The sequence below is a fragment of the Bubalus bubalis genome, chromosome 5 (genome assembly GCF_019923935.1).
Source record: "Bubalus bubalis isolate 160015118507 breed Murrah chromosome 5, NDDB_SH_1, whole genome shotgun sequence".
Taxonomy (NCBI): domain Eukaryota; kingdom Metazoa; phylum Chordata; class Mammalia; order Artiodactyla; family Bovidae; genus Bubalus; species Bubalus bubalis.
In genome coordinates this window covers 45,277,270-45,293,601 of record NC_059161.1, presented here as the reverse complement: position 1 = coordinate 45,293,601, position 16,332 = coordinate 45,277,270, and the positions used below count along the sequence as shown (strand labels likewise).

Below are 16,332 nucleotides of genomic sequence, written 5' to 3'. Positions count from 1 at the left end.
AAAAACCCAGAAGAAAAGAAATAAAAATTAGAGCAGAAATCAATGAAATTGAAAACAGGAAAGTGATAGAGAATACAGCAACACTTAGAGCTGGTTCAGTAAGGTTGATAAATTGCTCCTCAGTCCATGGGATTCTGTCCAAGCAAGAATACTGGAGTGGGTAGCCATTCACCTTCTCCAGGAGATCTTCCCCACCCAGGGATCAAACCAGGTCTCCTGCATTGCAGGCAGGTTCTTTACAGGCTGAGCCACCAGGGAAGCCTCTCTAGTTAGAGAGCAGACACAAATTACTAATAGCAGAAATAGAAGAGAAATGATTACCACTGATCACACAGGTGTTATTTTGATAAGAAATGAATGTTGTGAATAACTCTATGCCCACGAATTTGAAAACCTACATGAAATGCACAAGTTTTGTGAAGGACACAGTTTACCAAAACTCACCCAAAAAGTAATTAATATGAATATGCCTACATGTATTAATGAATAGAGTTGTATCTATTATTAAAGATTAAACAATCTATTCAACAAAAGAATTTAAATATATAACAAATAACCTTCCAAAATAGAAAGCAAAATCCCAGATGAATTCACTGAGGAATTCCAGAAAGCATTTAAAGGAGATATTATACCAATTTTTTTTCTTTTACTATTTTTCCTGAAAAGAACAGAGGGCCTACTTCCTATGAATAACTCAGTCTATGACTCCAGCATTACTTTAATACCCAAACCTGACAAAGTCATTGCAAGAAAGGCAAACAAATATCTCTCATGACCCACAGCTGCAAAATTACAATAAATTATGAATATATGACATCCAACAATTGTATAATAAGAAGTATACACCACAGCCAAGTGGAATTTATTCCATGTACACAATGCTAGTTCAACATTCCATAATCAACAGTTTAAAAATCATATACTCGTGACAATAAAAGCAGAAAAAATGTGACAAAATCCAACACTCATTCAAAGATAAAAATTCTCAGCAAACTAGGAATAGAGAGGAACTTCCTCAACTTATTGATAAAGCACATTTACCAAAAACCTGCAGCTAATATCATACTTAATGGTGAAATACTATTAATAGATGGTTTCTTTCTGACATCAGGAACAAGGCAACATGTTCCTTCTCACCACTCCTATTCAACATCTTACTGAAGGACCTAGCTAATATAATGACAAGAAAAGGAAATTAAACGTGCGTACATTGTGCTGTATGTCTCAGGGAACTCAAACAGGGGCTCTGTATGAACCTAGAGGGGTGCGATGGTGAAGCAGATAGGACAGAGGTTCAAGAGGGAGGGGACATATGTGCACCTATGGCCGATTCATGTTGATGTTTGACAGAAAACAAAATTCTGTAAAGCAGTTATCCTTCAATTTAAAAATAAATAAAGTAAAAAAGATATGCAAAAAGGAAATTGGGAAGGAAGAAATAAAACTGTCTTTGTTCACATATAACATGGTTTTTTCTATGTTGAAAATCACAAGGAATCAACAACCACAGCAATAAACCTCTTAAAATTAATAAACTGCAATAATATAGTTGAAGGATATAAAGTTAATACACAGACGTCAACTGATTTCTTATATATTAGCAATAAACAATTGGAATTTGAAATTAGAAACACAATACCATTTCATTAACACTAAAAGTTAAATGCTATTACATAGAGATTTTAAGTCTATCAAAACACACAAGAATAATATGGGGAAAATATCGAAGCAACTTCAGTATTTGCTGGAAAAAATAAAGATCATGATAAATGCAGGGAATATTTCATGTATGGAGATAGGAAGACAGTATTGTGAAGATGTTAGTTCTTCAATACTAGATCTATAGATTTAACACAGTCCAAATCAAAATCCCAGCAAATTATTTTGTGGATATTGACAAACTAATTCTAAAATTTATGGAAAGGATAAATGACACAGAATAACTTCCACAATACTGAAAAAGAACCACAAAGTCAGAGGACTGTGTTCATGTTCAGTTGCTCAGTCGTGTCTAACTCTTTGCACACCAGGCTTCCCTGCCCTTCACCATCTCCCGGAGTTTCTTCAAACTCTTATCCACTGAGTAGGTCATGCCATCCAAGCATCTCATCCTCTGTTGCCCACTTCTCCTTCTGCCTCAGTGTTTCTCAGCATCAAGGTCTTTGACAATGTGTCAGCTCTTGGCATCAGGTGGCCAAAGCTTCAGCTTTAGCATCAATCCTTCCAATGAATATTCAATGTTAATTTCCTTTAGGATTGACTGGTTTGATCTCCTTGCAGTCCAAAGGACTTTCAAGAGTCTCCTCCAGCACCACCAGTTGAAAGCATCATTTCTTTGGCACTCAGCCTTCTTTATGGTCCAACTCTCACATCCTTACATGACTACTGGAAAAATCATATCTTTGACTAAATGGACTTCTGTAGACAAAGTGATGTCTCTGCTTTTTAATACGCTATCTAGGTTTGTTACAGCTTTTCTTCCAAGGAGCAAGTGTCTTTTAATGTCATGGTTGCAGTCACCATCCACAGTGATTTTGGAACCTAAGAAAACAAAGTCTGTCACTATTGCCATTTTTCCCCATCTATTTGCTATGAAGTGATGTGATCAGATTCCCTGGTGGCTCAGATGGTAGAGAATAGACTGCAATGTGGGAGACTGGGGTTCAGTCCCTGGGTCGGGAAGATCCCCTGAAGAAGGGAATGACAACCCACTTCAATGTTCTTGCCTGGAAAATTCCATGGACAGAGGAGCTTAACAGGTTAGAGTCCATAGGGTCACAAAGAGTTGGACATGACTAAACGATTCACACACACACACACACGCAGATGGGACTGGATGCCATGATCTTAGGGTTTTGAATGTTGAGTTTTAAGCCAGCTTTTTGCTTTCCTCTTTCACCTTCATTAAGAGGTTATTTAGTTCCTCTTCGCTTTCTGCCATTAGGGTGGTGTCATCTGCATATCTGAGGTCACTGCTATTTCTCCCAGAAATCGTGATTCCAGCTTGAGCTCCATCCAGCCCAGCATTTCGCATGATGTACTCTGTATATAAGCTACTGTAATCAAAACAGCGTAGTACTGATAAGAAAATACGTAAATACATCAGTTGAATAGAGACCCCAGAATTATATCCACATAAATTTATAGTCAGCTTATATTTGACAAAGGGTGAAACAAGTCAATGGAGAAAGAATAGTCTTCCCCAAGAATGTTGCTGAAAGAACTGAAGACCCACATTCAAAAAACAGAAGGAAAACATGAATCTAGATGTAGACTTTACACCTTTTAAAAATTACCTCAAAATGGATCATTCACCTAAATGTAAAATGCTAAACTGTAAATTCTTAGAGAATAACATATGAGACAATTTGGATGACCTTTGGTTTGGTGATATGTTTTTAGATTCAACACTAAAGGCATGAAAGAAAAATTTGATAAGATAGTTTATTAAAATTAAATCTTTGGGGTCTGTGAGAAACATTGTTATAAGAATGAGAGGACAAATCACAGATTGGGAGCATAATATCAAAATAAATAAGTAACTGAAAATTGACTAGTATCCAAAGAATTCTTAAAACTCAACAGTGAGAAATAAATCAACCAATTAAGAATGGACAAAAGATCTGTATAGACACCTCACCAAAGAAGATACACAGATGGCAAGTAGGTATACGAAAAGGTGTTCAACATCATGTATCATTAGGACATTTTAGCACATTCAGTTTCAGTTCAGTTCAGTTCAGTTGCTCAGTCGTGTCCGACTCTTTGCAACCCCATGAATCGCAGCACGCCAGGCCTCCCTGTCCATCACCAACTCCCGGAGTTCACTCAGACTCACGTCCATCGAGTCAGTGATGCCATCCAGCCATCTCATCCTCTGTCATCCCCTTCTCCTCCTGCCCCCAATCCCTCCCAGCATCAGAGTCTTTTCCAATGAGTCAACTCTTAGCATGAGGTGGCGAAAGTACTGGAGTTTCAGCTTTAGCATCATTCCTTCCAAAGAAATCCCAGGGCTGATCTCCTTCAGAATGGACTGGTTGGATCTCCTTGCCTGGCCTGTAAATGGGAGGTACACCTCTCCACTGTGGAACAGATTACTTTGGAGCCTCTTATATCCTTTGGAATTAAAGGATTTTGAGTTCAAGATCACTATTGTAATTCAAGGCACTATTACATTCAATATATGTAATTCATCATATGTTCCAATATGATTTTTATGAACTTGTAATTTTCTAGTTGTCTCATGTTATCTATTATAATAATTATTATAAGCATTTTGAACTTACTGAGAGTTATTTATACCAATGAAAATTTTATTTGGTTCTTCTTCACCTTTTATATTACACCATTAAATCACCAGTACTAGCAATAGTAATATTTACAGAATTAAAAATTTCTGTCACCAATTTGGTCACATTTTCCTACTTTTTGGGTTCTCAATTTTTATGCTGTAGGAACTTTTGTTTCCATCAGAGAGCTAGCCTAGGTTTCATTCCTTCATTCTTCCATTCAGTAAACACAGTCAAAGAGTTAAAATCAAAACTTCTAAGTCATTTGATGATATTCAGTCTGAGGATCAGGGATTCCAAGACTGTATGTTGCTGCTCACCTTCCATGAATGAGATCCCAGAGAGACAACAACACAGTGTGAACCAAAAGCCATGTCACTGATGCTTATGGAAGTATCCTAGAAGCCAACCCAGGGCTCCTCTGTGTATGGCAAGTTGGAGTTGGTATGCTAAATCCAAGAGGGATCTTTTTAATCTCCCCTTTGAAAAATCTTTGCATGTCCCCAAATTACAACCAGATTTTTGTAAGGAAAGAATCATAGAAAGTGCTGGAGGTCAGTCACTTGTGTACGTGGCAGACCAGGTGCAACAGAACAAAAGGGTCCACGCACATGCGCCTCAGGCTTTGTCTCTTCAAGGAGCTCATATTCAATATTTTATTCAAGGTAAGTACAACAACTAAGTCTTGGTGATTTTTTTATTCCTGAATAATTCTAGCTGGGAATATTTTCAGTATTTTAAAATGAACCTGAAGCGTGAGCAATGCCATTGATCACAGAGAAGCTCTAGGCAGACTTACTTGTTAGACTCCTCCTGGTAGCTTGTTGAGAACTGTAACAGTCTGTGTTAGCACCACCTCAGCTAGTATATAAAATGGAAATATCATTGAAGGGTGAACAGACCATTCATGGATGTAAAATGGAAGGGTCTTATTTCAACCAGAGCAGATCAGGAGAATGTGAAGAAGAATTTAAGGAAGTATAGCCAAGACTCTGAATAAGGAGGCTGCTCTACCACCCTCTTGGTAACTGACCATTAGATAATAATCTTGCACATTCAGTGATGTGCTTATATCAGCAATGATGATGCAAAAAGGCAAAGACACAAAAGGTTGGGTCAGAGGCAGGTTATTGTACAAACATTGATGTTGGAAATGATCTGTGCCATTACTCAATGAATGCATGTGTGCTCAGTCATGTCCAACTTTTTGTGACCCCATGGTCTGTAGTCAGCCAGACTCCTCTGTCCATGGAATTTTCCAGGCCAGAAAACTGGAGCGGGTTGCCATTTCCTCTTCCAGGGGATCTTCCCAACCCAGGGATCAAACCCACCCACTTGTCCTACGTCTCCTGCATTGGCAGATAGTTTCTTTACCACTGCATCTCTGCAAAGTCTCATGACTCTTGATAATGACTGCATAAGGAGCTGCATTCCAATTGGAAAATTCAGTAAATATTAAAAATCACATGTAAATACAATATCAGAGTTATCTCTGACTCATGTCTTCACTTCCATTTATTTCTGTCCCAGGCTTCCTCATCTCAGCTGATGGCAACTCAGTTGCCAAAACCTAGAAGTCATCATTGACAATTCTCTTCCTTTTAGCTCCCTAACCCAACACATCAGCAAATTTTACTGATTCTGGCTTCAAAATGTTTCCCAAATACAATACCCACAATCTTTAATGCTGATGTGCATATGCCCTCAGCATCATTTCTTGCCTAGATGATTACAGTAGCCCTGTAACTGGTGTCCTTGCTTCCACTTTTGTTCTATCCCCATCCTGATAATCAGTTCCCAAAGGACTCACAATTCCCAATTTGTTTGCTTGTTTGTTTAGGTAGACTTTCGTAGAGCAGTTCTAGGTTCACAGAAAAATTAAGCAAAAAGTATAGGTAATTCCTATACTCCCTCCTCCCTTCCCACACACAGCCTCCCCCCATTATCAACATCCCCAGAATGATACTTTGTTATAACTGAACCTACACATCACTGTCACCCAGAATCTATAGTTTACATTAAGGTTCACTCTTGGTATTTTTCGTTCTGTGGGTTTGAACAAATGTATAATGACACATATCCAGCATTACAGTATCATACAGAGTAATTTCACTGCTCCCTCAAACCCTCTAGCTCCACCTATTCTTACTCCTTATTCCCAACCCCTGGCAACCACTGATTTTTTTTTTTTTTTTTTTTTTTACTGTCTCCAAGGTTATGACAGGGAAACCTGGTATGCTGCAGCCCATGGGGTTGCAAAGATTTGGATATGACAGAGCAAGTGAACAACAGCAATTTTCCAGAATGTCATATAGTTGGAATGATACTATGTGTAGCCTTTTCAGATCGACTTCTTTCACTAAGTAATATGCATGTCAGTTTCCTTCATGTCTTTTCATGTTTAACAGCTCATTTGTTTTTAGTGCTAAAAAATATTCCACTGCATATCTATACCACAGTTTATGTATCCATTCACCTAATGAAGGACATCTTGAGTACTCCCAAGTTTGGCAATTATAAATAAACCATCCACATGCAGGTTTTTGTGAGGATCTAACTTTTCAACTCTTTTGGATAAATACTAAAGAGTACAATTGCTGGATTGTGTGATTAGAGGTATATTTAGTTTGTAAGAAACCACCAAACTATCTTTCAAAGTGACTGTATCATTTTACACTTCCATGAACAACAAATGAGAGTTCCTGTTGTCTCACATTCTCTTAGGCATCTGGAATTGCCAGTGTTTTGGTCTTTCTAATAGGTGGTGTAATGGTATTTCATTGTTGCTTTAATTTACAGTTTCCTGATGACACATGATGTGAAGCATCTTTTCATGCTTATTTCCCATCTGTATATCTTCATCAGTGAGTTGCCTGTTCAAATCTTTTACCCATTTTTTAACCATGTTGTTCATTTTCTTATCATTGAATTTTAAGAGTCTCTGTATATTTTAGATAATAATCCTTTATCGGATCTGTATTTTGCAAACATTTTTCCTAGTCTGTGATTTATCTTCATGTTTCCTTGACAGTATCTTTCATAGAGCAGAAGCTTTTAATTTTTATGAACTTCACCTTATCAATTATTTCTTTCATAGATTGTGCCTTTGCTGTTGAATTAAAAAGTCATCGCCAAACCCAAGATCACCTAAATTTTCTTTTATGTTATCTTTTAGGAGTTTATTTATAGTTTATCATTTCACACTTAGTCCAATTTTTTATGAAGGATATAAAGTTTGAGTGGGTTTTTAAAAATCTAGAGCATACCAAGCCACTTTCATGTTTGAAACACTCCAGTAACTACCACTTATGTTTAGAATTGAACCAGAGATTTTTACCATAATCTATAATTTCTACCTAAGCTAACCACTTTGCACAATTCCAGGCTGTCCTGGTATATTTCTCCCTCCTCTGCCATAGTAGACTTCCTTGTGCCTCTTGACATGCAGAGGTCATTCATAAAATACACAAAAGTAGGATTACTTAATTAACAATCTATAGACAACAATTAAGATTGAGTAGAAATCAAATGAGTAAATATTATAGAGGAGAGTGAATGTAGTGAATTCCAGGAACTTCCCTGGTGGCTCAGTGGTAAAGAATCCATCTGCCAATGCCAGAGACTTGGATTTGATCCCTGGTTCGGAGTTCGATTACCTAGTGCGGAGCAACTAAGCCCACACACCATGATTGTTGAGCCTGTACTCTGGAGCCCGGGAACCACAACTGTTAAAGCCTGCACACTCTGTAGCCTGTGCGCAGCAGCAAGAGAAGCTGCTTCAGTGAAAAGCCCAAGCACCACAACTAAAAAGTAGCCCCTGCTCATCCCAACTAGAGAAAAGTCCTCACAGCAATGAAGACCCAGCACAGCCAGTAAATAAAAGATTATATCAAAAAAGCCAACTCCTTCAAAAGACAGGGAGAAGAATTCCAGCCACAGACAACTTCTTTCAGTTTGTGTGTAGCATTTAGTAAATGAGTAGGTCAGCCAAGCTGAAAGGATCAGAAGTTAAATCAATTGGCAAGTGCCCAAGAAGAGAAAGAAAAGTTTGAACTGGATCTTTAAAAAATATCCTGAGATTGAACACTTTAAAAACCTAGAATTGCTTTGTATAAGAATAAGGGATCATTTTAACTGAGGTACAATATGTTGCAAATTGAATTTTTAAAACTGGTACAGTGTTACAGATGGACAAATCATTTTCAATAATGTATTTGTTTGAACCAATAATTAACATATATTCAAAATGTTAATTTTCCCAGAGTCAAGTCTGAATTTTTAATTTCCAGGAATGTGTGTATCTCTACTATCAGCTCCATGTGCTGCCTGATTCTTAAATCTCCACTTATTCGTCCCTTAGGACACTGTTTTGCAGTTATGTATCAGTCATAGTGATTGAATTTAGGAGTTGTTTTCTCCATTACTATTAATAGTGCTGTTCTTCATCAAAGAACCCTTCAGGTATCCCAAGTTGTCCTGAACTCAGGTGTGCCTTCTGCTACAGGTAATAAAAATGCATTATGTCATGAGAGGAAATAAGTGATTTTTAAATTCTTTTAAATAAAATGTCAACAGTGAAACCAAGAATTCCAGCTTCTGTTTTGCAACTCTTTAAGACACTTAAGTGAGCACTGTGTCAGTAATAGTTCTCAACAGTATGCTCCTTTTGCCCCTGCAGGAATGGGTTCCAAGACATTAAATTCTGCTTTTAGCAAACAATATTATAGTAGTGTTACAACACAGGTTAGTTTTGTTGAAAATAAATTCTCCTTTGAATCACTAGAAATAGTTCTTTTCTAGGCCAATGTAAATGCAATTGTATTATTTCTTAAATCCAACAGTAATGTATACTTCATTATATCTGTAAAATAGTACATATTTGACCATTTTTACTGAGTGCCTGCTTGGTAATGGTACTGTCATTTGTGTCTTATTGGGAAGATACGTTTTGAACATTTCAAGTGAATCTGTTGCCAGCTAGTGGTATGGGTTTGGGTGGACTCCGGGAGTTGGTGATGGACAGGGAGGCCTGGCGTGCTGCGGTTCATGGGGTCGCAAAGAGTCGGACACTACTGAGCGACTGAACTAAACTGAACTGAGTGGTACATATTGTATGTGCTTCAAAAGGATAACTGCCTTTTCAAAATAACCAAGGGGCACATCAAATTTACTTAAAAGCAAAGTTTTAAAAAATCTTTACCTGCCACATTGGTGAGGAACAGCAGTATTCACGTAAGAATGGATGTCTGGAATGTCCTCTTGACATGTAATGCCCTCTGCCATCTACTGCCTGGTCCTTAGGCTCCCACACTGTGATGATACATCTGTCTGGCATCCTTACTATATTAACAGAATATTGAGGTATGGTCATACATTCATTTTTATACCTTACCACTTATCACTAGATTTAGATACAAAAATAAATTTTCTTAAAATTATTATTTTAAAAATTCCAAAGAAATATTCCCATATTTCACCCACTTCAGTGCCTGATTTCTGAAAGTAGTTATTTTGAAATGACATTAATTATTCAGAAATACACCAGAGGGCTTTGAGTATTGAAGCTTTTTCAGTCTTCAAGAATCCCCTATGTAAGCTTAGATACCAGAGACTGGTCTAAGCATTAGCTTCCTAAGGGGCTCTTTAGAAATGAAAGGAAGCTGGAAGTCCACTGAGACATGCATCCCGGGTTCAGTTTATTATTTTAACCATTGTGCCATTAGCAAAAAATTTTGAACTAGCATATTTCATTAGCCTGGAATGGGAGCTGAGTTATGGGACATTACCTCAGGGTTCAGTCTTCTAATAATATTTACTTTTAGAATCAATGACTTCTCATTAATTTGCTGATCAATGGTGTTAAAAATTGGTTCAAGTAGAATTTTAGATGTCTGCTAAGGGCTCATTAACTAAATTTGAAAGACCAAAATTTTTTAACTTTGAAAAGGAAAATTCTCTTTGAGAGGGCAGTCAGATACATTTTTATACAAGAGAAAATATCTTTCTACTTCGTGCCTTCAGTGGTTGACACAATTTCTAGGGCCATTTATAAATACCCATTTGGTATGACTTGGTATGAAGTAAGATTGATTTAGAATTCTAGCTTATAACAGAAGGAGCTTTCAAGTTCTATTAGTTCAGACTCCTCTTGTGTATATAGAAAATATATTTTCTGGTGTTTTTTTAATATAATTGGCATATTTATCTCAGAAACATTTGAAGGATAGTCTTCAATGTGTGTGCTCTGTATGATGCAATCATTTAAAGCATCTGCTAGGTAAATTTTGGGTAAGTGATCGCACTTTTGGTTTTGTTCCACCTTTCCCTGCTTCTATGCAAGGTAGTTTTGATAGGAGTTTGGAGTATAAATGCTTTGTTTTTATATGATCTCATACAGTGGAGAAAGGATCAACCATCCACAAGACTTCTTCTGGCTTCTTTCTGATTTCTGTTTTAGATACATCAGTCAAGTTTATTCCTGGGACTGCTATTATGGGAATACCATCTCATCTTTGGGTGCTCACAGGAATTTGTATTCCAGACATTTGTGATACCGGCACAAAATCCCTGCACACTTTGGCCTTGTCTCAACCTCAGGTTCCCATCCATCTATTAGTCTCACAACTTCTGCCTCCTTTACCACTAAGGCATGCAACAAAATCTGGATCTCTTGCCTACTTCCTACAGGCCCTGAGAAATACTATCTCAGTTTTATCTCTCTTGCCAACTCCAATTGTAAAGATTCACATTGAGTGTGATGGCATGTGGTGATTCTTCTAGGTAAGCGGGACTAGCTATCCAACCCACACATTATAGGCTCCCTCATAATTGACTGGGCATTTCTATCGCTCTTTTCATTCTGCCTGGGCTTTCTTCTCCAGAGGAAGAAAATGAGGACACATGTCAGATGCTGCATCTTACCTTTATTTCTCTTTTTCCCCTCAGTTACAGAGGGACATGCCTTCCTTTTCCTGTATATCACATTCTCATTTATCCCACTCCTTAAAGTATAGAAGAAAATCTATGATCTGTCTTGTCATTCTTGACTCTTGATATATCAATAAGAGCTTAAGGAATTTCAGTGTCTACCATTCTCTAATAAGCTTAGGGGTAGAAGGCTGCAAGGAAATGGAAAATGAATGGGAAATGAACACACACTGCTTTAATATTTATAAAACATTATCTTTGTCACTTCTAGATCAATGGTTATGAATTTTTGTTGCTCAGTCGCTCAGTCTTGTCTGACATTTTGCGACCCATGCTGCACACCAGGCTTCCCTGTCCTTCAAAATCTCCCAGAGCTTGCTCAAACTCATGTCCACTGAGTCAGTGATGCCATCTGACCATCTCATCCTCTGTTGTCCCTGTCTGCGCTCCTGCCTTCAATCTTTCCCAGCATCAGGGCTTTTTCTAATGAGTTGGCTTTGCATCAGGTGGCCAAAGTATTAGAGCTTCAGCATTAGTCCTTCCGATGAATATTCAGGATTGATTTTCTTTAGGATTGACTGGTTTGAACTCCTTGCTATCCAAGGGATTCTCAAAAGAGTCTTCTCCAGCACCACAGTCTGAAAGCATCAATTGAGAAGGCGATGGCACCCCACTCCAGTACTCTTGGCTGGCAAATCCCATGGATGGAGGAGCCTGGTAGGCTGCAGTCCATGGGGTCGCGAAGAGTCAGACACGACTGAGTGATTTCCCTTTCACTTTTCACTTTCATGTATTGGAGAAGGAAATGGAAACTGACTCCAGTGTTCTTGTGTGGAGAATCCCAGGGTTGGGGGATCCTGGTGGGCTGCCATCTTTGAGGTCACACAGAGTCAGACATGACTGAAGTGACTTAGCAGCGGCAGCCTTCTTTATGGTCCAACTCTCACATTCGTACATGACTACCGGAAAAACCATAGCTTTGACAAGATGGTCTTTTGTAAGCAAAGTGATGTCTTTGCTGTGTAATATGCTGTCTAGGTTTGTCATAGATTTTCTTTCAAGGAGCAAGCGTCTATGACTCCTGGCTGCATATTAAAATCATCAGTGAGAGAGGATATGGAATGGCTGGTAGTAGGGGAGAGGGGACTTGTTAATGTACACTTATACTAGAACCAGCCACAGAAAATTAAATCAGAATATCAAATACTGATCAGTCTGATGCCGATAAAGTTTAAGTGAATCGCTCAGTGTCAGTTAGTAAATAAGTCTCACCCAGGAGGGTGCTCTTCCTTTCTCTGACACTTCTAAGCAGATCATGGTGCTAAACCAGCTGCTTCTGTTGTTTTTGAAAAAATTATTTATTTACTATTTACTTTTGGCTGAGTTTGCCTTTTGTTGCTGTGTGGGCTTTCTCTAGCTGCATCAAGTTGGGGCTGCTCTCTACTTGTGGTGTGCAGGCTTCTCATGACAGCGGCTGCTCTTGTTGCGGAGCATGGGTTCTAGGCACATGGGCTTCCATAGTTCTGGCTCAGTAGTTGTGGCTCACAGGCTCAGGGTGCAGGCTCAGAAGTTGTGACGCACAGGCTTAGGTGCTCCATGGCATATGGGATCTTCCTGGACCAGGGGTCGAACATGCATCCCCTGTGTTGGCAAGTGGATTGTTAACCACTGGACCACCAGGGAAGTTCTTTTCTTTTATAAATTATTTATTTATTTACTTATTTTTGGCTGTGCTATTTCTATTCTTAAATAGATATGCAAACCAAATTTATAGTTTATTTAATGTTTACAGGAAATGGCAACCCACTCCAGTGTTCTTGCCTGGAGAATCCCATGGACGGAGGAGCCTGGTGGGCTACAGTCCACGGGGTCGCAAAGAGTCAGACACGACTGAGCAACTTCACTTTCACTTTCACTTAATGTTTACAGGGCAGTGTATTATAGTATATATATATATTTCACACACAACCTACAAAGAAAACAATTCAAGAGAAAAATGCTTTCTTCATTTTCTTCTTTATCCCTTACAACATTGTAGTGGAGTATTGTCACAATGGTTGTACTCTCAGGAGAAGGTTCTCTAAGAAAAATGTCCTAGGTTCTCATTATACAAAGAGCTAATCCCTATTGCTTGCCATGCTTGTGGAGAACAACTTCTTTCTCTATCACATCAGTGCTGCCTTTCGCCCTTGCCTCCATGTCCTCCCAGCTCCTTAAACTCATTTTCTCCACTTTCATATTTTCTCTGGAGTCACTTTCAAGGGGAACTGATGATCTTTCAGTCTGTGGAGAGAAAACAGAGAAATTGAGCAGAGATATACAATGTAATAATTTTAATTAGTACCAGAGATCCCTGCATCCTGTATCAAAAGTTGCAAGTAAAGGAAATACAACCATGTAACTGCTAACTTCCAATTACATCTAAAGGATAAGTGATGTCTAAGGAATGCTCAAACTACCACACAATTGCACTCATCTCACACGCTAGTAAAGTAATGCTCAAAATTCTCCAAGCCAGGCTTCAGCAATACATGAACTGTGAACTTCCAGATGTTCAAGCTAGTTTTAGAAAAGGCAGAGGAACCAGAGATCAAATTGCCAACATCCATTGGATCATCAAAAAAAGCAAGAGACTTCCAGAAAAACATCTATTTCTGCTTTTTTGACTATGCCAAAGCTTTTGACTGTGTGGATCACAATAAACTGTGGAAAATTCTGAAAGAAATGGGAATACCAGATCACCTGACCTGCCTCTTGAGAAATCTGTATGCAGGTCAGGAGGCAACAGTTAGAACTGGACATGGAACAACAGACTGGTTCCAAATAGGAAAAGGAGTACGTCAAGGCTGTATATTGTCACCCTGCTTATTTAACTTATATGCAGAGTACATCATGAGAAACGCTGGGCTGGAAGAAGCAGAAGCTGAAATCAAGATTGCTGGGAGAAATATCAATAACCTCAGATATGCAGATGATACCACCCTTATGGCAGAAAGTGAAGAGGAACTAAAAAGCCTCTTCATGAAAGTGAAAGAGGAGAGTGAAAAAGTTGGCTTAAAGCTCAATATTCAGAACACGAAGATCATGGCATCTGGTCCCATCACTTCATGGGAAATAGATGGGGAAACAGTGGAAACAGTGTCAGACTTTATTTTTGGGGGCCCCAAAATCACTGCAGATGGTGATTGTGGCCATGAAATTAAAAGATGCTTACTCCTTGGAAGGAAAGTTATGACCAACCTACATAGCATATTCAAAAGCAGAGACATTACTCTGCCAACAAAGGTCCATCTAGTCAAGGCTATGGTTTTTCCAGTGGTCATGTATGGATGTGAGAGTTGAACTGTGAAGAATGCTGAGCGCCGAAGAATTGATGCTTTTGAATTGTGGTGTTGGAGAAGACTCTTGAGAGTCCCTTGGACTGCAAGGAGATCCAACCAGTCCATTCTGAAGGAGATCAACCCTGGGTGTTCTTTGGAAGGACTGATGCTAAAGCTGAAACTCCAGTACTTTGGCCACCTCATGTGAAGAGTTGACTCATTGGAAAAGACTCTGATGCTGGGAGGGATTGGGGGCAGGAGGAGAAGGGGACGACAGAGGATGAGATGGCTGGATGGCATCACTGACTCGATGGACGTGAGTTTGAGTGAACTCCGGGAATTGGTGATGGACAGGGAGGCCTGGAGTGCTGCAATTCATGGGGTCGCAAAGAGTCAGACACGACTGAGCAACTGAACTGAACTGAAGGACCTTTCTCCATTTAAGATCTCAAGTATTTTTAATCTCCTTTCTTCTGTTTCCTGATTTGTGTTTTCTCTCTCCCACCCTCTCTCTCTTTCCTATTCTTCTTCCTTCTCCTTCTACCTCTTCCTTTTTCTTTCTCCCTCCCTCCTTTTCTCTTCTCCAAATAAGAAAGAAGCTTTAGAGTTCTTTGTTTCTTTGCAACAGAAAAATAAATGTTGCAAAATGATATTCCTGTGGTTGTCAAAAATCAAGGAGCAAACTGTCCAAACTTTTCCTCCAACCCACCCTGTTTGAAAGGGGCTCACCTGTCTATGGAAAAGGAAAAAGAAAAGAATTCTGGAAAGAAGCATGGTCTGTTGATTACCAGTTGCTTTCTTCATCTTCCACATTTTGACCATTAACTCCACTGCACATTCTGTCTACAGACAAACAAATATTCCAAGTCACTGGATGTCATAGATCCCTGTAGAAAAATTTCTCTGGGATTTGAGCTGGTTCAGCTGAATGCCATTGATTTTCTAACTTAGGAGATGCACACCACCGTCTAATAAGTGTCATCTCATCCAGATAATGTAGACTCTGAGGGAAGCTGGATGCAGATATCAGCTGGGGGCATCACCTTATTTGGTCTCTGGATACCCTTGCTCTGAATCTGTTGGGTTAGCAGCTAACACTCACTTTCACATGCAGATCTCTTGTATTTCTTTTTCCTGTTTCTCTGGTAGTTATTCTCGAACGGTATCTGAAGACTTTTAAACTTAAGATGTCAAAGAAGGCAGTGCATTTTCTCACTGGATAACTGCCCAGAGAAGAGGCTGGGGCCATTTGGACAGGGCTGCTGGGGGCTTGTGTCATCACAGCGTTTACTCGGGCCCTGGAAAGTGAATGTGCACATCAGAAACTTTACACCCAAAGATTTCTTTGTCTCTCTGTTTTCCATTTCTAGCCTGGATGTGTAAATACCACTGAAGTGGACATTAAGAAGTCATCCAGAATGAGAAATCCACACAAAACACGAAAGGTAAAATCAACATTTGTTGTGCTGATCTTGCAATGTGTTGTACTGTGTATGATCTCAGGTGGCCTCGGCCTGCAGTGGCTTAAAGTAGGGCTTCAGTTTCCCGGCCAGAGATTGAGGCCAGGTCGCAACACTAAGAGCACGGCATCTAGCCACTAAACCAGTGGTCAGTGACAAGGGCCCTGCCCCTTCAGCTTTGCAGAAATTAATTTCCTGAGATGGAAAGTAATGAAAAAAGTATTTATTTAGAGAGTACATTATGTGTACATTACTAGACACATGGGCAGACTCAGGAGAGTCCCTGAGTCACACCCTCTTTGCAGTTTGAATTACTTTTATGGGGAATTTCTTCCT

General features: G+C 39.1%; 1 protein-coding gene across 8 annotated transcripts in view; it reads left to right on the top strand.

The window, feature by feature from the left end:
• The window catches only part of RGS7 (regulator of G protein signaling 7), a 484,679-nt gene that overhangs the window by 433,763 nt on the left and 34,584 nt on the right, over window positions 1-16,332 (top strand). For all 8 annotated transcript variants that reach the window (XM_025285993.3, XM_025285995.3, XM_025285994.3 and 5 more), the window contains one exon: window positions 15,907-15,981. In XM_025285993.3, coding sequence (XP_025141778.1) covers window positions 15,907-15,981 — 75 coding nt within the window. The remainder of the gene's footprint in view (window positions 1-15,906; window positions 15,982-16,332) is intronic.